General features: G+C 35.6%; 1 protein-coding gene across 2 annotated transcripts in view; it reads right to left on the reverse strand.

Annotated features, from left to right (window-relative positions):
- ITGA1 (integrin, alpha 1) overlaps window positions 1–22,278 on the reverse strand; it is a 147,500-nt gene that overhangs the window by 88,887 nt on the left and 36,335 nt on the right. For both annotated transcript variants that reach the window (XM_004678330.2, XM_012721859.1), the window contains exon 2: window positions 2,263–2,383. In XM_004678330.2, the coding sequence (XP_004678387.2) occupies window positions 2,263–2,383 (121 nt within the window). The remainder of the gene's footprint in view (window positions 1–2,262; window positions 2,384–22,278) is intronic.

The following is a 22,278-nucleotide window of genomic DNA, read 5'->3' on the forward strand; positions in this document are numbered from 1 at the left end:
ATTTTTACATCATTTTGTACATTTTTTTTTCCATCTCAATTGTAATCCCCGTGGGTTTCCCATCACCAAGTCACCAAACACGGGAGTTTTTTTAAATACAAAGACAAATTTGGCTAATTAGTGAATCCAGTATTATATCCCACTGTAGCGAAGTTATAATGCCTAAAACAATGAAATTGGTGTTAATGAGGAGGGAATAGGAATCTAAGATATAAAGATAAAATTTAAAAACTCATAGTCAATGATTGGAACTCTTATCTGAGATATTTATGAGATGATTAGACACATGAAACATCCCCCACAAATTCTAGTTTTTACCTAGAATATCTGTACACACAAAATGTGGGTAATAAAAGTATTTAGTGGATTATTACAAAATTAAGTTTAAAAGATAAGGCAGGGGCCCTCTCTGGTGGTGCAGCAGGTTAAAGCACAGCACTAAGAAGCTAAAGGCACTTCCTCATGAGTTCGATCCCCACCCCGAGGATATTCACATGTCGTGAGGCATGACCCTCTCCTGACCCTCCTGCTGTTCCCCTCAGCAGTGTACCTCATCGATCTGCCTGTCCTGCTCCCCACTCTGTCTCTGGTGAATTCTCTCACCATCCCCGTGCCTCTGGCCTGTACCCCGGTTATGTATACATAAATAAATAAATCTTAAAAAAATAAAAAAAGAAAAAGCTAAAGCCACTTCAGCATGAGTTGGATCCCCGCCCTGAGGTGATCCACATGGCGTAGCAGACCTCTCCTGACCTGCTCACTGCTCTTCTCAGCAGTGTACTTTGTCAGTCAGCCTGTCCCAATCCCTGCTCAGTCCTTGGTGAATTCTCTCACTGTTCCTGCACCTCTGGCCTGTACCCCAGTTGTATGCATAAATAAATAAATTAAAAAAAAAAAGATAAGGCAGAATATTTTTCAAAAAAGCTTTTTCATTTGCCAAAGATATCAGAGTAATAAATCACTGTTTTCCAAGTAGCTATAACTCCCTTTTTATTATTATAGTTAGTAGAAAAATGGGTTTCTTTTGTTTAAGTTATTAAACTGAAGCAAAATTTAACTAATTCTTGTTCTTTTTTTGGTACAAGCCTCAATTTTTAAAAAAATACACTAAAATTGGGGCCCTCTCTGGTAGCACAGCAGGTTAAAGCACAGCACTAAGAAGCTAAAGCCACTTCAGCATGAGTTCAATCCCCACCTGCCCCAGAGGAGATCCACATGGCGTGGCAGACCTCTCCTGACCCGCCCACTGCTCCCCTCAGCAGTGTACTTCGTCGATCTGCTTGTTCTGCTCCCCTTCTGTCTCTGGTGAACCCTCTCACCCTCCGCATCTCTGGCCTGTACCCCAGTTCTGTATAATTAAATAAATAAATCTTTAAATCAACAACAACAAAAACACTAAAATTAAGGCTGCCCCTGGTGGCACTGCCGGTTAAACACAGCACTAGAAGCTAAAGCCATGTCAGCATGAGTTCAATCCCCACCCCGAAGGTGACCCACATGGCGAGGCAGACCTCTCCTGACCCTCCCGCTGCTGCCCTCAGCAGTGTACTTGTTGATCTGTCCTTCTCCCCACTCTCTGGTGAAGCCTCTCACCCCCCACACCCCCACCCCCGTCTGGCCTGTACCCTAGTTCTGTACGCATAAGTTAAAAAAATCTTTTTAAAAAATACACTGAAATTACATTAAGTATAAAACAAAAACACTGCAATATTAATTTGGGGTAATTTTTAATAAGTTAAATATGTTTTGAAAGTCATGTCTAAAGTGAACTTAGCTATTATAAAGATATTAAAGTGTATAAAAGAAATTCAGTAAAGATTATTATGAATCATAGACCAAATTTAGTAAAGGACCAAAAATATAGCCAATATTTTAGAAGTGATATTAAAATTTTTAAGACAGCATTTAATCTGCATCCCAATCCCTCCTGCCAAATTTAAGCTACTCTAAAATGAGAACAATTAGAAAAGTTCTTTCTAGAACAGCATAATTACAAAACAATGACTATTTTGAATAAAGACCCTCTTTAAGGTCAACTCAGGCATCAATAGAAATCACTAATGACTGTCTTAAGTATTGCCAAGGAATTTTTCTTTTTCAGTTTCCATTACCAAATGATTAGCTGGCATTTTTGCCATAAGTGATTCACTCTGTGGGTGTCTCATTCATAAAACAAACTACAGCTGAATAACATTTTCCATTATTATGTAAAACAACCCCAAAAAACAACAAATCAAAACAATGATAAAAACCCAAGCTTACCATTTCCCTTCTTCATTTTCATATTGTTGAACAGTATATCCAAACATGTCCTCTACTGGGCCATTGAAAGTCATTGAATTTTTCACATCCACATTGAATGATACACAGAAGCCTAGAACAACTAAGAAGGAAGACAAGGTTCAGTTACACAAAGTTAACTAATATGCTATCGGGGTTTGAATTACAACGTGCATTCTTGAGGTTCTCATTAATAATAGTGCTCTTATCAAAAATAGCAATGCCTCTCACAGAATGAAAACTATAAGGAAAGTCTATGATACTAACTGTATTGTGAATGGAAATCAACATAATGACTTTAAAGAATATAAGAATTGACATTCAAACAAATCCCCATAGTCATTTAGTTCTAGCACCATTTCCAGAGTGAAAGATTTCAGAATGTGTGGGAAAGACTACAGCAGTTACAGACAGTGTCCAAGTAGGGAGCCTGACAGCAAACTGTGGTTTCTATTTAATATAAACAACTTAATTTTTCCCGTTCTGATTACAGAGGATGCAAGTATTACCATTTAAAGTCCCTGGAGAGGAAACTTTTCTTCTTTCAAAGGGAAGGCTAGCTGATTATTTCCATCCAGAGATGAAATCTTATACAGAACTGGGATTCACTTTGCTTTTCTCTCTTTAATCAAACAGCAGTGAGTGGAACTTTATACTTAACATACTAGTTTCCTTAAAGTGTTGTTGATAACCTTGAGGGTTACTAGTGAGATTAAATCAGATGATATATCTAAGTAGTTTACTCAATATCTGACACTATCTATTAAATGAGGTTTTACTCTCTTTAATTTCTGTTGTTCAAGTAAATGGAACTCTTTTTATAAGAAACTCTCTCCTACAAAGTCTCAGAATAGTTTCAGATTCTGTCTTTGGTACTGGCTGTTCAAGTGTACCTGTGAAGTTCCGAAGTAAGGGGAGTACTAAGAAGCTAAAGCCATGTCAGCATGAGTTCCATCCCCACCTGCCTCTGAGGTGACCACATGGTGTGGCAGACCTCTCCTGACCCACCCGCTGCTCCCCTCAGCAGTGTACTTCAACGATCTGCCTGTTCTGCCCCCCACTCTGTCTCTGGTGAATCCTCTCACTGCCCCTGCTTTTCTGGCCTGTACCACAGTTCTGTATGCACAAATAAATAAATCTTTAAAAAGAAATTAAGAATCCTTCCCTATGAATGTAAGAGCACTTAAAAATCACAGTGTCATAAAGTATATTCAGAGGTGATTTAATTCACTACCCTTTGCTAAAACCACAACCTTACTAAAAGTATTTGGAAAAACTCTTTCCTTACTTACTATAAACACTTTCATAAATATAGTTCAAAACCAAATGCTATTTTATTTCAATTCATCCTTTGCTCTAATTCATATCTTCAAATTTGATAATAATATTAAGTACTTATCTGATCATAAAATTACATGTAACTTAGAAAATTTATTTTTCAAAATGGCTTATGCATATTTATTTATGAGAAAAAGATACTTATGCATGCCTATTTAAAAAGCCTTTCCTGATTTACCACCTGAGAATAATTTTTAACTGCTATAGTTTCCTCTTTTATTTAAAAAATTCTCAGAAATAGTCATTAAATATTACCTATCTTAATTATTGGTGAGGTTTCTCTCTCTCAATTTTCCAATAATTGGAAAACTCTGAAAGGCAGGAACTCGAAATTATTTTTCTTGTCCCTTCTCAAATCTAGCACAGCTCCTTGCACACATGGACAGTACAATTAAAGACAACACATTGAAGGAGGAAGCATGACAGCTGTAATCAGAGGCAAACTGGTATCTATTTCATCTTAGTTGAGAAGATTTTATGGAAATAGTAGTTTCCAACTTAGATCTTTTTTAAGGGGTGGGAGATAAGGCCAGTTGGTAGTGAGAAAATATATCACAAGGTTTTGGAGCATCTCTGCCAGTGATGAGACACAAAAGGAAACAAATATGGTATCAGTCCACGGACAGATTTGCCTGGTGGAAGAGGCAGATAAAGAATGGACAGGTAGCCCAGGTCCATTTACATACATTTCCAGTTCATTCTTTAAGGGAGAACAGCTAGCTACCATCTTTTTCATAATAATTTTTCATACAATTGAAGGCAGTTTTAAATACTTTTCACTCTCCATAAGCTATACCTATTCCTTTCCTCATCTTTGATTTTTTTTCTTTTTTACACTTTCAATAGATTATTTTTAACATTTGAAATAAAAAACATCTCTTTTGCAGCAGAATTTCTCAACTTTGGTGCTGTAAACATTTTGGATAAGAAAATTCATGGTTATGAGAGGCTATCTATAATAAAGAACAAAAATATTTCCAGAAAGTGTTAAATTTCCCAGGGACCAAATATATCTCGAATTGAAAACCACTCTACAGCAGATAAAGACCAGAACACTATCACCAGTGACTTTGTTTAAGGTGACAGAAAACCAACAGTGGCCTGCAAATTAGTGATATCTACATTACCCAGGAGGGGGTAAGAAATCCATAATCTCAGGCCCCACAGAGATTTCTTAAATTGGTATCTTTATCCAAACAAGATCCTCAGGAGGGAAGTCTAACTCCTGTTAGACTTGAGAAGCACATGAATATTGTAGCCCTCTATCATAATGTGATACAGGTAATAGAATTTGTCTAAATTAAAAGCACTCACCAACTTTAGACAAAAGGGGAAATGAATTCACTTTAATCTGAGTCAATGTCACCCCTCTGAAAGGATTTTTCCAGCACTTCATCATCTTTAGTGTCTGTTTTCCCAAAGGCCATTCATGGTACCCATCAACATAAGACCAAAACTTTGGTTTCCTTTTTGGGCCTGTTTGTTTGTTCTACATGTTGTGTGGAATGTCCGGGGGTGTGTTTTGTACTTATTATTATTTTTTTTTTTCATTTCCTGTCCTCAGAATTCTACAGGCAATTTGCCCAAAGTGATTGTAAATCAGTCTCTTTCATGTTTCCTTAGGCACGAAGGAGACTGAAGCATAAGAGATGACATAAAAAAAAATAGTTTACATCTTGTTCTTTTGATTTAAAGGAGTGTATAAACAGTAAAAGCAGTTTCTCATAACTTTTTGTTCAATGTTCATTTTGTTATAGTAAGTTATCTCAGAACGTTAAGTACCAGAAATAAAGAAAAATTATAATTCTTTTCAGTAGAAGCAAAACAACAACAAAATTTCCAACATACTAAGATGCTTTGTGGGGGCAATTTAGGGTTAAAATGAATTATAACATAAACACTAGTCAGAGCTCAAATGCAAATTCTGCTTTCACATGCACTAGAAAAGATTTATTTCCTTTCATAATAGTAACAAACATTTTGCATTACAATGTGTTGCTCATTTCATTTGCTAACTACCCTACAGCTCAATACCACATTCTCATCACTGTGCAGATGAAGATAGCAGGGACATTTGCCCCCAGGAGACCCAAATCATTGACATTATTCAAGGTTTTTGATATAGTCCTAAAACTGGGAATGGCAAGTAGAGGGTGACAATGGCATAAATTTGGAGGAGAGATATTAGTTCATGTAATTCCTCCCCAGAAACAGATTAAGGGAAGTGTTCTTCTGTGGTAGTGTAGTGATGGGCTGAGAGGGTGTTGGTAATGAAGGGAAGGTAGGAGACAGGAGAGAGCGATGGCCACTGAGTGCTAGATAGGGATTCTGAACATGATTTCAGCTAAATCGTGTTTAAGTAGAAAAGAAATGAACAGGTCTTCAAATATGGTTTAATGTGTTACTTATCTAAGGGCTGAGACGAACAGGAAGATGAGATTGTCGATATTAAAGGGCTTTTCTTGTAAAAAATGATCATTTTTTGAATAACTCCAGGATAGAATTTGATGTATGAGAGAACTAAGTGAGAGCTGAAGAGGGACAAACACTACAGTAGTACAGTGTTAAATGCTCCCAAACATTTTCCACTTACAAATATTTTCATGCAAACAATGGTGATGGCATCATGCACAAACCAGGGTGGTTAGGCAGGATGGAGCTCCATCTTCCTTTCTGTGTGTCAGGAAACGAGCATAGATTTGTTCAAGGTCAGTCTGGCTTAGTAGCAGAGATAGACTTCAGCTCTGGTTTTTTAAGGTCAAGTCATAGACTTTATATGATGACAGTGCTTTTGTGTTGGTCAGATTAATAAAAATAAACTACCCAGCTCAGCGCAACCCTCAAATGCTTTGGAATATGTGAGGATAAGACCAGCAGGAAAAAAATGACTGAGGATGCAAAATCTGGGCACCTCCAGTGGACACATGCTCCTCTAAGTTCCAAGGAGAGTTATTGCTGCCTCTTCTACTACTTGAATCTTAATGAAAAAAGTCTGTCTCTCACTGGGTAGTTCAGAAATTCTAAACTAGGCATATCCAGATTGGAGTTTTTAAGAGTTAAGTGAATTCTGAGTATTTCAAATTCCAAGTCCAAGGCAAGAGGGTATCAAATAAATGGGGATCAGGGATCATGTTAAAATGTTACTGTTCTTTCAACAACTTCCTACTCACATTTATTTAATCTAGAAATAATAGGAAAACTCATGCCATTAACACTGTGAAAGGTTGAAATGAGTACACAATATTAGGATAAGAAATAAAGATTGTGTGGTTGCAGTTAATTAATAGTTGTTAGGGTAAATTCCCTGGCAGTATAGAAAGATGGTGATTTTTAGACATACAGATTTAGGAACTTAACTCTAGCCCCTTCACTTAAATTATGTAGTTAGTTATTCAAATTTATTAAATTATTTCACAAACATTAATCATGTCTTTATTTAGGGTTGGGCATTTGCTAGGCTCCAGAGATATAGTTATAAAAAGACAATACACCTGCCTTCACAGATCTTACAGCCCAGCTGAAAAAAAAAAAACTCAGCAAGTGGGCCTCAGGTTATCATATTGAAAATGAGTTAACAAAGGCCTTCCAGGTGTTAACTGCTGTGAGGAATACCAGTTACACATGTAGGAGCAGAGAATAATCAGTCAGTGAGAGGAACTGCCTTCGTAGGTGGAATCCATAGTCAGGGTACCATCTGGCTGTTGAGTTTTCTTTGGGAAGAGGATTTCCCCCCATTCTGATGACCAATTATATCTTAAAAAGTGATACAGACATAAGGGATCAATGGACTCATTGACTCGTTTCCAAAGAAAATTTCCTGTTTCTAAAACTGGCTGCAATGACATATGTAAAAAAAAATCTGGAACAAAGGTCATCCAAGTGGAAGAGCTAGCTGAGGAGGAGCTCAAGACACCTCCAGCCTTCCAGCTTGGTCTTCAGGACATTCACCTCAGTCCTTGTAGACATGCTGTATGTTTATGATACCACCCAGGTTCTGCATCAATAGCAAGTTAATGTTTCTCTGATTCCAATAACAACCACTCTCTATTACCTATTTCACTTCAAGTATCACAATTCTATTCCGAGGACAAGGTGAACTAACAGTGACTCTTCTCATACATTCAGCCATGATAATTAAGTCACTGATTTGAACTACCTGAGATTCAGAAAGAATGTCTAGGCCGTGCAACCTCTGTGACGCAGGGGTGCAGAGATGCTATATTCCCCAAACCTGAGTATGACCTGGGCACCATTTACGCCTGCTGAGGAAAGAGCTCATTCACGCTATTCAAATGGATGTAAATAGCTAAAGTCACATTTGCCCATGATAACTAACGATGCAATCCATCAGGTATTTTACATGACTCTAAATTTAGTATTTTGTCTCATGCAGATGACATGTAGCTAACTTTAAAGCACCTCAGAGAAATGAAAGAAAAATATCTTAAGAATGGAGAAAAAATTGGAAATCCTTTTCCTTACTTGCAATATATAGTAAATCATATTTATAATATTGGAGATGTGGAGCTGATATTTTAATTGGCTCAATTATTCTTTTTTAAAGATTTATTTATGCATACAGAACTGGGGTGCAGCCAGAGGTATAGGGGCAGTGAGAGGATTCACCAGAGACACAGGTATATCAACAAGGCACACTGCTCAGGGGAGCAGGTCAGGAGAGGTCTGTTGCACCATATAGGTCATTTCCTACCTCTGGGGCCCCTCGAGGCACTCGCACTGAAGTGGCCATAGCTAGCTTGCAGTGCTGAGCTTTAACCCGTTGCACTATCAGGGAGGGCCCAGGTTCAATTATGCTTAATAGGTAAACAGATTTCAGTTTTGTCCTACGTGATCACTTTAAAAGATGAAATGACCAATAGTATAAGTGAATCTGTCAAAAAAACTTTTTGGCCAAGTATAAGTGAATCTGTCAAAAAACTTTATAGTTCTACACATTTCTAGTTCATCTGAAATCAGAGATGTTTATTTTTATAACACTGTAGTCTTGTGGTGGAGCTAAAAGACTCCAACAGTGAAGACACAGGGAATAGAAATAGAATGAAATATAACAAACAATACTAGGTGGAAATTGCATCAAAATCTCAAACACAGAAAATCAATATTTCCCGGAAAAAAAAATACCACATCCAATTCAGCATCTCCTTCCAACAACTGAAACATCCCTGTATGGTTATATAAGAACAAAATCTGGCTCAATCAGTTTCACCATTCAAAGTTCTGTCATCAGAAATGATGTAACAGCCATCAAGATATCTATCTCCATCAGCAAGTGCAGGAAAGCCAATCCAAATAAACACCTTGGTATTCAAGCATTTTCCAAGTTCATTCCTGGCAAGCTGCTTTTTGACTTCAGCTTGCCATAGTGAGCCAATTATTTTGACTTTAAAAAGAAATGCCCTGTGGCCTACCAGTTATGACAAATGGTATTTGAACTTCAAAGTGAATGTGTGTATTTGTATATGACTGGTGGGGAAGGGGCAAGGAGTTCTAATTCTTGGCACATAGTAGGTGTTTAATACAAGTTTGCTAAATGGAACAGGATGTAATAAACAAAAATGAAGATTTCAAGTATAAAGGTCATTCTGGCTGTAAGAACTTATCCCCTTTCACAAGCGCTGCCCAGAATATTAAACTCCAAATTGTTTCCCAAACATCCTTTGTTAAAAATCCCCTTTTAAATTTTTCTACATAAGTTTGTTCTTCCACAGTGTTTGTTTTCCTTTGCAGTATCTACAGACATCTGCTCTTTTCCCATATCCTCCCACCACAAATAACTGCCATCTCTGCCAGTTCCTCTCAGACTGCCCTTGCCCTGAAATTGTGTCAGACCCAACGCCTCCACCCTATCAGCATCATCTTCTGGCTCAGCGTATTACAGGATAAAAAAGCTGCAGAACCTCAGGGGTCCCTGGATCCCACTGTGGGAAACACTGACTCGTGTGTTTTGGAAGCAACATGAACACAGAGCTCTGTTCTGCAGCTGCCCTGGCAATCCTGAGAGTTGAACTCATTTTCTTTGACTACAAGGAATGGACACTGCATATGGAAAGGCATATTCCACTTCAAAGCATGGCAGGCTTGTATCCTATTCAAGTACTGACCCAGAAATATAAGCTACAGCATATCTGGAAAGTTTAATAATGTGAAGGCAAGTTGTAGTTTTGTTCATGAAAGCTTCTCATGATTTTTATTAATTGACGTATCATTTCTTCTTTGTGAGAAGGTAAGACATTGCCAGCCTTAAGGTTAATTTTGACAGTATGCCCAGCACATTTTGTTGAGGACCAGGAAAGCAAAGAGATAGCATATACTCTAAAATGATTTTCAGTTTGCTGGTACCTAATCATTCTGAATTCTAGTCATTGAATTGATTGATTTCTTGCACCCCTGAAATGGCTACTTTTTTCCTGGATCTCTTGAGTGCTGGCTTTTGAAGGCCATGTACTTGTCTTAGCGTGTGAGACACAGTTATTACCTGAGGTACTGCTATTGCTTCACTAGGAACAGTGTGCTAACCCTACTTTCTTGCTTCTTTGGAAGTTTAATTGTTCCAGTGAAAATTAGGAAATTGAGCATCACTCATCTCAGTGTACACTCTACTTGGCTTTTCTGACTCCTAAAATAACCTGTTGTATGTGTGACCAAAGATAACTTTAGGGTTGGCAAGGTGGTACTGGTTTGTCTGTGTGTGTGTGTGTATTTATAGAATACATATTACATTTTATATATATATATATATAACATTGATATGTATGTTATATATAGAATATATAACAGTTATAACACACATATTTTGGTAATATATACATATATATATATCACTAAGAAGACACCTATAAATTAATAAAATGAATTGAAGAAACTCTGTTAATAAAGCCACAGGTTCTTTCTTCTAATATTCTAATGAACAGCAGACATATGGGTAGCTGGGTAAGACTTAACTCTGAGGTTGAATCAAGGATATATCAATAATGTTAAAAAAAATAGAGTCCATTGACCTAATGTATAAATAGTACACTCCCTTTTTCTTAATTGTACCAATTGGAGTTCTGCCCTAAAACTGCTGAAGTTGAAACTCTTAGGTGTAACAGAAAATAAAGTAGAAATTAATGGGAAAGAATAATCGTGAAAATTGCAAGTGCACATAATACTTGAAAGCATTTATTTTAGACTGCTAAAATTTGGGGAGTAAACTTAAAAGCTTATTTAAAAATGTGATCATTTATACCATAATATGCTACCTATAAGACATAAGATATTCTTAATTTACTGAAACTTGAAAATATAAATCAGTTAAATTATTTAGAAAAGACGTTAATGCCAGTATTCACCAGTTAGAGTATTCTTTCAAAGAGCAAGCATGCCTAGACTTTTAAAAATATCTCTATGCACGTTTTCAAGGTCAAAATTAACGCATAAAATTAAGTCTCACATATATTTCATATTGCTCTGGACCTCAAAGGGATATAAGATTTAGTTTTCTAGATCTTTCCCTTTTCAATTTGCCTTTTTACTCTGAAGCAGGAGGCAAAATACACAGAATTAATACATTTCCTTTCTGAAGGAGTATGATTCTCTAAATTTTTTTTTGTTTAATGTACAAGTGGTCAGTCATTAACATTATTAAGTCTTCATGAAATGAATTACCAAAATGAAACAATGTACCAGCTCCAGTAATATATGCTCCAAATCAAAATGTATAAGAACACGATCGCTCATCCTAGACTTCTCCCATAGCTTCAACTGACAATTTCAAACTCCAGACATAAAAGATGCCATTATTGATTCACTTATACTTTGAATAGGCTAATTTTTTTCCTTGATGGCTCAGTACTGTCTTTAATAATACATTACCACTTAAATTAAAATGATTGCTTTTCTCCCTTCCTAGCTACTTGTTATTTACGTTGTTCATTATACGACTCACTACCAAACATTCTCTTCATTCAAAACTTTTCAGTGCTTCTCCTCAGTTTAAAACTTGTCCAGTTTATAAAGAGGAAATAAGGTAAGCCAGATGAAAATAATTTGTTACTCACCTGAAAACTATTGGAAAATAAATTAGAAAGTATTTGAAAGGACACGGGTTTGTTTATAAGAGCAAATCTCAGTAGCCTGGAATGTTGAAATACTTCAGATGGCAAGGGTTAGCAGAATGCTTGTTTTCTTTTCAGGGAAAAGAGATAATTTTTGATGTTTTTTTTCTGTTTTGAGATAGCTCTAAACTTTGTGTTCTCAGTTATAATTGTTCTTAAGACCATGATGCTCTCTAGCACTTAAAACATTAGTTGAACAGTACTATCCTTGGATCTAAACTCTATTCCGATCTGGTAGCATCATCTTTTACATTCTTTCCATTAGTCTACTAGGGTATCTTGGAATTAAAATAAATACAGATGTTATATCCATAACTCCAAGTACTGGCTGCTGATATTTTCCTTAAATGGAAGCATTCTGCTATTTAGAATCAAAACTCCAGTGACTAAGTACTTGTTAAATACAAGGATATTGAAATTCAGGTAGAGATTACCTGAGGAATGGAATAGGATACAAAAGGAGGTAAAATGTGACATTAATTTTTTACCTGTTTAGAGGAAAATTCTTATTTCTGATGTTTCCTTTCATGTGAAGAGAGAGTCACTTGTGACTCTTAGTCTATTGCTATATCTGTCCTCATTTCACACTTAAACAATGAATGAATGTGGAAGGACAAACTTATGGGTTCCTCACAGGAATGAAGCTACCCACTGAACAAAATTGCTTTGTTCTACTTTTCCTGTGTGAGCCTCTCAGCTGGGGCTGGAGGGAAAGTCATTTTCACCTAGGGGTCAATAGTAAGAACTTCGTTTACATTTGAGTTTGATTCTGATTCTTTGTCTCATAATGGCTTTGATACAGTGAAGAAGAGATTTGCTCATTATTGGGCTTTCTCAAAAAATCCTAATGGTGTTTCATTTCTTATAGAATTTAACAAGTATGAATAAATATTCACATTTCACAAAACTGGGTATTGGGCATATTTGTATTTACTATGTTATTCCTTTAATATTCTCACTTGTTTGATGTTTGATGTATTTCATGGTCTTAAAAAGTTTATATATTTCTATGTTATAACTATCTTTATGTGTTTAAAGATGCACTGACATATTACTTCTCTAATTCTTTAGAATTTCACTAATTGTTTTTGCAATTTTCATAACTTAAAATAAAGAAATTAGAACAAATGCAATGACATTCTTGTTTCTGAGAGCTGCAAAGAGGCACAATATAAAAGAATTTGAATGGATAACCTTAACTATCTCTACTCATTTTCAATTTTCTACAATCTCATGGCTCCCGGTAACACTGAGAACTAGGATTGGGGACTAAAAGGGAACAGGAAAATTAGGAAAAAATATCAAGGAGTTCTAGAATTATAAGCAAGGCTAAGCAAAAAATAGCAAGATGATGCTATGTAAATGCAAAAGAATGTTAAACTTTCCTCGAGAATTATAACTTTAGAAAGAATTTATATATATATATATATATTTAAAGAGTAAGTTTATTAGAAAGAGACAGGAGAGGAAAGGACACTTGCATAGGTGCAAATGAGCAGGAAGAGCTACCTGAAAAGGGACAGGTTTCCAGAGAGAGGGAGAGATGCATGGTTGCAGGCAGGCGGTCTTAGGAGAGAGGCCTCCACAGAGGGAGGTCAGTGCAGAGAAGAATAGGCATGGTACAGGTCATCGGCAGGCAGGAGGCTGCTGCCCTGCAGAAGAAGAGAGCAGGGAGAAAGAAACACCTGCATGGTCACAGGTGAGCAGAGGACGACTGCCTAGAAAAAATTTTGATCTCATAATTTCTCACCATTCTTATAACTCTCTGTCTGTTCTTATTGTTTGGACCTTTAAAGGAGCAGAAACCAGCACAACTCAGTCAATAGTGACAACAAAAGCTAAACCATTAGTGGATTCTAATATCTCATTTCCTCAATAGCACTTCTTTTATTAACACACACATGTCTATAAATATCAATTTATCTTCCTTTCTGTTGCCAGATATATATTTTTAAAACACATATCTGGCTATAACTCTATCTTATTCTCTCAAGGACCCAGTACCTGCTTGCCCAACTCCCTAACTAGCATTTTATACCAATTAAAATATGCCCTCATGCCACCTTTCCAATTTCATTACCACTTCTGGCTGAGAACGTCAAACTATGCCCCATTTTAATATTTACAGTTTCCTAAAACAGCTTGCATTACTTCTTAGCTTGATGAACGTTTAAATAGCTTTCAATGTTCATCTGAAAACTCGTCTTCCCAGGTACCCCTACTGACAATCATTCTTTCTCAGTCTTCCATGGAAACTTTCCATATTTATACCAGAGGATATATTATGCTATATTACAGGTAAGTGCCTACTCTATTTCCTGGAAGAACTACAAACTACTTAACGTTAAAAGCTCATATTCTCATCCTCAAAACTCAGCACAATTTCTAGATATGACAAAGATGACTTGTTGACCCTAATTCCATTTCTTCCTTTTCTTTTGTAATAAGATCTTTACTTAGAGCAGCAATGCACATGGTTAAAAGCCAACCTATAGCTTTGTGTAGAGCTGTGGCTATGTTCTGGCCAATAAAAAGTAAATGGAAGAACTGTATGAAATATTCAGGAATCTCATCAAGCAGAACTGACTCACCTGAAAGATTTTCCCTTACATTTTATCCTTTTTCTGAATTATGAAATTCGACACAATCAGTTAGAGCTCACTTACACAATGAATTGCGCCCTCTACAATTCATATATTGAAGTATAACGCAACTGTGGTTGGAGAAGGGGCTTCTAGGAAGGCAACTAAGAATAAATTGAGATGAGGTCCTAATATCATAGAACCAGATCCTTATAAGAAGAGTAAGAGGTGTGACTACAAGCCAGAAAGAGAGGCATCATCAGAAGTCAATCCTAAAGATACTTTGATCTTGTACTTCTAGCCATCAGAAAATAAATTTCTGATGCTTAATCCCACAAGTCTTTGGGATTCTATCACAGCAGCCCAAGGAAACTAATATAAACTTCAGTTGCTATGCTGAACTACTAGGTAGTTTGGGTAGAAATAGTATGCTGAAGTAGAAAAATAATAGCATGGAATTATGATGACTGAACAAATTCCTTTAGTTAAGTTATTCTACACTGTTTTGTATTACTTAAGTTACTTACAGCCACAATTTTGTCAGTTACACAGAAATCTAAGCTTATGATTCACTGTTATATAGTGTTCAATCAAGCTTATTGAGTGAATCCACAGTTTGCTTTAATAAAAACATTTCTTACTGAGTCTAATTACCATCTCTTATAATTCTATGACTCAATGCTTCATTCCTGGTTACTGTTCTTTCTTTTTTGTTTTCAGTGGTAAATTCAACCAAGTTAAGTTCATACACCTTCATTTCAAACAGCCAATTCATTGAAGTTTTACTTAAATTTACATTATAGAACTTCAGTTTACTTAAAAAAAAATTGCCTCAACTATACTCATACAACAAAATAACCTTGCACTAAACTACAACTTTATGATCACATTAAAAAAAAAAAGCTTCAATACCTAAATAATAGCTCCAGAAAAGTAGTATTAGTTGTCATTAAATAAGCTTTCAGAAAACTCTTAACTCTGGCTAAGATCAGGGTAGTAAAGTTAGATGGAATAACTTAAGAGAAAAGTAAAGTGTTTGGTATATACATATTCACTAGGAAACATCTCTCCAGAAAACATATTGCCATAATGTTTTATGGGCTCACATGCATTATATTATGTTATGAGGAGTTTTTCAAGTCCTGTAGAAAGAGTACATCATATAAAAATGTACAGATAATTAATGGCATTAGACTGTATGTACTCTTTTAGAAGCAATATTTGGGACTGTGAGGTTATTTATAGTAGCTTATCCTTGTTAAAGGCCATTTTACAATCATTTCAAAGATAGTCTTTCCCATCTATTGATACAACACAAAGGTAATACTTCAATGTGAAAGGTGTTGACAGCTTACTAAAAGTAAAAATTTAAGTAAAATAAAGCAAAAATCAATTCATTTGAGTAATGACATATGTCTGTAACATACATGAATTTAGATATTTCTGATAAATAAAAAGGATGTTATTAATATCTGTAGTATTTGTCACTATTTAAATCCATTTTCAGTTATAGTGTTAATTTTCTACTGTGACTATCATATAAATAATGGGCCCTCCCTGGTGGCACAGTAGATTAAAGTGCATCACTATGAAGGTAGCCGAAGCCTCTTCAGGGGGCCAGGGAGCTGACCCACATAGCGTGGCAGACCTCTCCTGACCACCCGCTGCTCTCCTCAGTAGTGTACTTTGTCAGTCTGCCTGTTCTGCTCTCCACTCTGTCTCTGGTGAATCCTCTTACCACTGTACCTCTGGCCTGTATCCTAGTTCTATATCTATAAATAAATAAATCTTTAAAAAATTTATAGTGTATATACATATATATATGTGTATATATATAATGTGTTTTTATGTAGTAATTCCTGCAAAAGAAATTAATTTGACCACCCAAAATCTAACTGTTAAGTTTAGGAAGAGCTGCATAGATTTAATTATGACTTCCTAATACTTAACTGTCTTAGTGGGAAAATCTGTGATTCCTCTCCTAGTGTTTAATATGTACCCTCTCCCCCATCTAATCAGAGGTTGGCAAGTACTTTCTTTGGCACCTTTTTTCAGGTGCCAAAGATTTCAGAATGGGCATCAGATCTAAGATGAGTTATTTGAGTCCCACACTACTGGGCATAGCTGACTAATTCTAGGGGGCAATCAGCGGAGTAAACTCTAATCTCAGCTCAAGTTGACAGGTTCTTGTGTTGGAGGAGAGTCAGTAACTATTTGAGTTTGATTTCTACCAGGAAGAAAGTTTATAGTGCAAGTAAGCGAAATCAAGAAGAGAGACAGAGGAGTTCTAAAATACAAAAGGGGACTTAAAGACTGTCTATTCCAATTAGTGGACTTTTGCCAGCTTTATTGCTCCACTGTGGCTAGGGGAAGGATGGGAATAATGAGGCAGAAAAACAGAAGGCTACCATGACTTGGCTCAATATTTACTTCTTACTATTTTTTTCCAAAAGCTATTAAAAAGTTTAAAAAAACAGAAATGAGAGGGAAGGACTGGAGCTGCTCTGTGTGCAGAAATGTATAGTACCTTTGCCTGCATTATGAACATGTTGTTTTTCATGGTGGTAACAGAGGTCCACCATGGGACAGGAAATGTGAAGAAGTGAGTGTTTAAAAAGTGAAAAAAAACTTCAGTTCTCCTCAAGATTTTTATTCATTAGATTTTTATACAGTAAGGAATTATTTGTATGGGCATTTTAAAAAAATTCAAGGGCTTTATGTTTTTACTGTAATCATAGTTATTATAATTTATGTAAATTTTATAAAGCTTATCAGTCTTAGCTTTTTTTTTTTTTTCCTTTCCTATTTATCCATCAAAGAGGTTGGTGCTATCTGAATGAAATCTGTCAATGCTATCTTGGAACTTAACTTGGGCAGTCCTCAATGTATTATGTAAAAGGGTAGCAACTTTTTAGATGATTAATCAAGCGATTGAATATGTAAAAAATTTCTTGTGAAGACTCTACATTCCATGTAGAAAACTACTTTCAGAATTTGATGTTCATGTTAGAAGCGTGGCCAGAAGGTAAAAATAAAGCAGGATGAAAGCCTGGCACAGACTCATACTGACATTCATTGCCAGGTCAGATTTAAAGTTGAAATCTTCCATTAGCCAACATAAAAATAATTCGTTTAAATAGAAGTGAAAGGGCAGGATGGTGATGTCACCACAGAATAATTGCAGCTTTGTGTCAGGCTAGTCTTGTTAAGAGGTCATAGCTGTAAGAGGCACAGACTTGCCCATCCACAAACTGACACCCCGCCTGGCGTCTGGAGGGGAAATCTACTAGGGTAAGTGATCCTGTTGTATGTCAGTTATTTCACAGTCAAACCATTGAAGCATATTGAAGCATATTTTTCCTTCATGTCTTGAGTGCAACTACTATTCCATATTGTGATGAAAGATAAGTAAAATAAATTTTGTCAACATATTATAAATACTTGTCCTTTTACTACTTTAAAGGTATATAAAAAGTGCTTTGTGGAAATGGACTTCTTTAATTTTACCAACAAATTATGGCTTTTCTGGATATATATCAGTGATTTTTAGGTTATTTTAAAACAAATAAAGGAGAAAACAAACAAACAAACAAAAAACAACCAAGCAAAGGAAGAAGAAAATGTTTTGTTTTTTTTTTTTAAGATATATTTCTTGGTGAAATAATGAGGAGTTACTTAAAACCTTCATACAATCCTGCATATCTAAGCTTCCCAAGTTTATCTTTGAAGACATGTTTTATAGTGGGGGCAATTTAAGAATGTGGTGATTCATCTATTTTTGAACAGATAGCATTATCCAAGAAGAAAAAACAAGATTTGAGAATAGCACTGAAGTCCAGAAAGTGGGCTTCTAATCTTTCAGTCTACTGAATAAAACCATTGTTTGAACAGTTCAATTTATATGTTCTCAGCTTTTCACAGAACTACCATACCCTATCAGCAACTTTATATTTAGAAACTCAAATAACTTAATATATTGGATCAAGTATCATTAATGAGAAGAAAGGATTTCTTTATTTACATGTTTATTTAACTAAAGCATGAAAAGCCTACAACCAAGTTTGCTATAAGCACATGTTATACTAAAATAAAAGGTGCTGGAACTAATTAAGCATTAAATATGACATTCTTTTTTTGTGACTTGAATCCTCAGCCAAGTGTAAAACCAGATGAAAGTTGAAGATTACAACATTCAAAAAGCCCAAAACTCAAGATTATCAATGAATTAAGAACAAAAGCATAAAACCAATAGTGTACCATGGGTAAACGTATCAACACAAAATATATGCCTTCTGGATTTTTTTAATTGATGCCTATATTTGGCAAAATGACAATAACAAAATAAATAAATAAATAAATAAAACCTCCTTAGTATCTTAATACATACAGGTGTTTGCTCTGTATGGGAGCATGGTATTGCTCTCATTTACTTCTTCTAAAGAACAAAGAGAAAAACATCAATGTTCTTTGCAACCCTTATTTGAAAAGTTCTCTTCGGGATGGATAGTTAGTGAAGAAATTTTTCAAAAGCTGATTAAAACTTCTTTTTGGTGGTAGGATTTATGCATGTATTTTGTTTGCCTAACTTACAGATCCTTTGACTTAAACTCAGATTACTATATTTTTGTAACATTGTTTACTGTTTCTTTTCTTAAAATTTAAAGAAAACTTAAAGCATAGCCTGTATTCAATAGAGTGGGGTAAGCTGTGTCCCCTCAAAAATAAGTCCCACCCTCTGGCATCTATGAATGGGACCATATTTGGAAATAAGACTGTAACAGATGTAATTAAGCTAAGGATCTCCAGACAAGATCATCCTGTATTTAGAGTGGGCTCTAAATCCACAGGCTGGTATCCTTATAAGAGAAAGGAGAGGGAGACTTCAGACAGAGACAGGACACAGAGAAGAAAAGGTCATGTGAAGACAGAGGCCAGAGTGTGGAGAGAGATGTTTACAAGCTGTGGAATGCTGAGGAGCCCAGGAGTCGCTAGTCTGTAAAAGCCAAGGAAGGATTCCCCTTTTGAGCGTTCAGAAGCAATGGAATGCTTCCAATTATCTTAATTGTGGACTTCTGGCTTCCAGAACTATGAGCGAATACATCTCTGTTGTTTTAAGCCAGCAGGCCTGCTGTAATTTTTCTGGCATTCAGAGGAAATTAATATATTTGGAAAAGGGCACCCATCCTCATTTTTGACAAATGTATGTCAGGTACAAAAAGAGTACAACTATGTTAATTGCCACCTAAGTCTGCAAAAAGAACATCTCCAGCACAGCTGAAGCCACTTTGGGTTTATATCCCTTTAAGACAAGAAGTAACTGAACAACAAAAAGGCAAACAGAAAACCATAAGGAGATATTACTTTCCACCCTGTCAGGTGGTAATAATAACAACAACAACAGTAACAACATGGCAAGTGAGTTTGGGCAAGAGTTGGGAATAAGTGGAACCCTTATACATCACTGATGGGGATATAAAGCAGTGCAAATGCTATTAAAAACATTTTGGCAGTTTCTAAAAATGCTAAACAGAGAGCTACTATATGACCCAACAATTTTATCTCCAGCCAGGTTTAATATCCCAAAGAATTTTAAAGCAGATGCTCATACCAAAACTTGTATGATTGTTCATAGCAGTACTTCTTATGGCAGCCAAAAAGTGAAAACAATTAAAAAATCTATGAACTGATGAATGGATAAACAAATGTGATATATCCTGACAATGGAATATTACCAGCTACAAAAAGGAAGAAGTGATTCATGCTACTACATGAATGAACCTTGGAAATCATTATACTAAATGAAAGAAGTCAGTTACAAAAAGCCACCAATTGTATCATATCATGTATGTGAAAAACAATGAATTGGCATATTCATAGAAACAAAAAGCAGAGTTTTGGTTTCCAAGGCCTGAGGGAAGGGAGGAATGAGAATGATTGCTTCATGGATATAAGGTTTCTGTTTGGGATGGTGAGAAAATTCTGCAACTAGATTGTGTTGCACAACATTGTAAGTAAATTTTTTGCCACTGAATTGTAACTTTAAAATAGTTAAATGGTAAATTTTATTTTGTGTATATTTTGTCACAATAAAAAAATTAGAAAGTGGCTTAGTTTCTGTAATCATGTAACAATATGGTTGTTTTTAAAATAAACTTTTTACTTTGAGTATTTGAGGTTATGTGTTATTTCAGCAAACAGAACATATGACTCCCAGCTAATCTTAACCCAATTTGCTTCCCAAATAATCTCTTGTCCTTATTTTTCTTATTTAAAACAATGATTTAAAAAAAAATCTTCACTTTGGTGGCAAATATGTAATTGTATAGCTCTTGTCCTTATTTTTCTTATTTAAAACAATGATTTAAAAAAAAATCTTCACTTTGGTGGCAAATATGTAATTGTAAACTAGGCTTCCTGCCACTGGATGCTGGGTGAAAGCACATGTTTTAACTCAGTTACTTATCAACCTATTAAGAAAGAACAGCTTTCCCAGCTCATTCTCTCTTTAATGAGAAAAAAAAAGAAAACACAAATTAGGATAATGCAATTTGGATGAGTCATGTACATATTCAAATATATTTTCCCTAATTTTAATTTCTTTGATAAGGAATTTTTCTTTAACCCACAGAATAAAGAACAGTTAAGGCTGAACGATCTTAGGTCACATAACATGAAGTATGAAAATATAGACAACTGTTATACTCTTAAAGGTAGGGCACATTTTCTCCAAGTTCTAATTCTTCTGACATCTGACATGCCATCTGCCTAGAGAGTGGAGAACATGTTAATGATATTTTGTATACTTGTGAAATAAACTAGTAAGTGCCAATGATATATTTAGTTTCTTTTTTAGACTGCTATTAGACACACAAAAAACTATTTTATATACTAAACATGCGGAAGAATGCAAAAAAGAAGTGGTAAAAGCACTAGTCACCCTTTCTCCTTTTGTTTCCAAGCTCTTAATTATTTCTTTTCCTTTGCTTGTTTATCACTACTGTCTGCACTGCTTTCCCAGTCTCCATGGGGGTATTTAAATGCTCAATCACAGGTTAAACATTGACCAAGTAAATAAACATTTAACTGTGGGTTCTGCCTAAGCAGAGCCATGGAATCAAAACTACAGTTGGAATTTGGTATCCTCCATTTTCCAAGGCTGAAAAAAAAAGACTTGGGTGTCAGAGAGAATGCGATAGCTTTCAGTGTCACTCAATATAATGGATACATCTAAATGTGTATTTGTGGTTTACATATTTATAATCAGGTAATGAAATTAATAGTAATATGAATATGATAATAGGCTTTGTAAATGATTAAAATTATTTTCATCAAAATTTTATTTATCAAAATAATTTGAGTTAGCAGCAAACATTTATTTTCATTAATATCCCTTTATCTTAAATAGCTCTGTAATTTCCAGTGTTTTTTAAAAAATTCATGACCATTTAAGACACTTAAATATCTCATAGACACCAGGTGCTTTCATTTTGATCATTCATTCTGTATCTGGCTGTGAGGTGTGTCTCAGATTCAGAAGAACCTCAGAAAGTCAGCACCACTGAGAGTCCGGACTCCATACTGTTCTTTGGGCCTTACTCCCTGGAGCCCTCTTGTAGCACACATTGAATAAACCCAAGTGCGTCCTTGAACCATCTCAGAAGGCCTTTTACAGACATCTAAATGATGAGAACACTGAGCACTAAAACCAATTAAAATATCTTGCTTAAGCTTTCATGGTAAGTTTGTTGATGGAACCCAGAGCAATACATTTCCTTGGTCTTATCTGAGTTCCCTGTCCATACTAAGAAGTGCATGAAACAAAGATGAGCCATTTTTACTGTACATCCCTGAGAAGCAAGGATGGCCCACATGAGGCAGATGGATTAGAGGCAGCAGGCATTCTTCAAGTCTTGCAGCTGTTTCCCCAGAGGAAGACAAAGTCAGAGGTAAAAACTAGAAAA

This window comes from Condylura cristata, unplaced genomic scaffold, assembly GCF_000260355.1.
Source record: "Condylura cristata isolate star-nosed mole 26May11 unplaced genomic scaffold, ConCri1.0 scaffold00007, whole genome shotgun sequence".
NCBI lineage: Eukaryota > Metazoa > Chordata > Mammalia > Eulipotyphla > Talpidae > Condylura > Condylura cristata.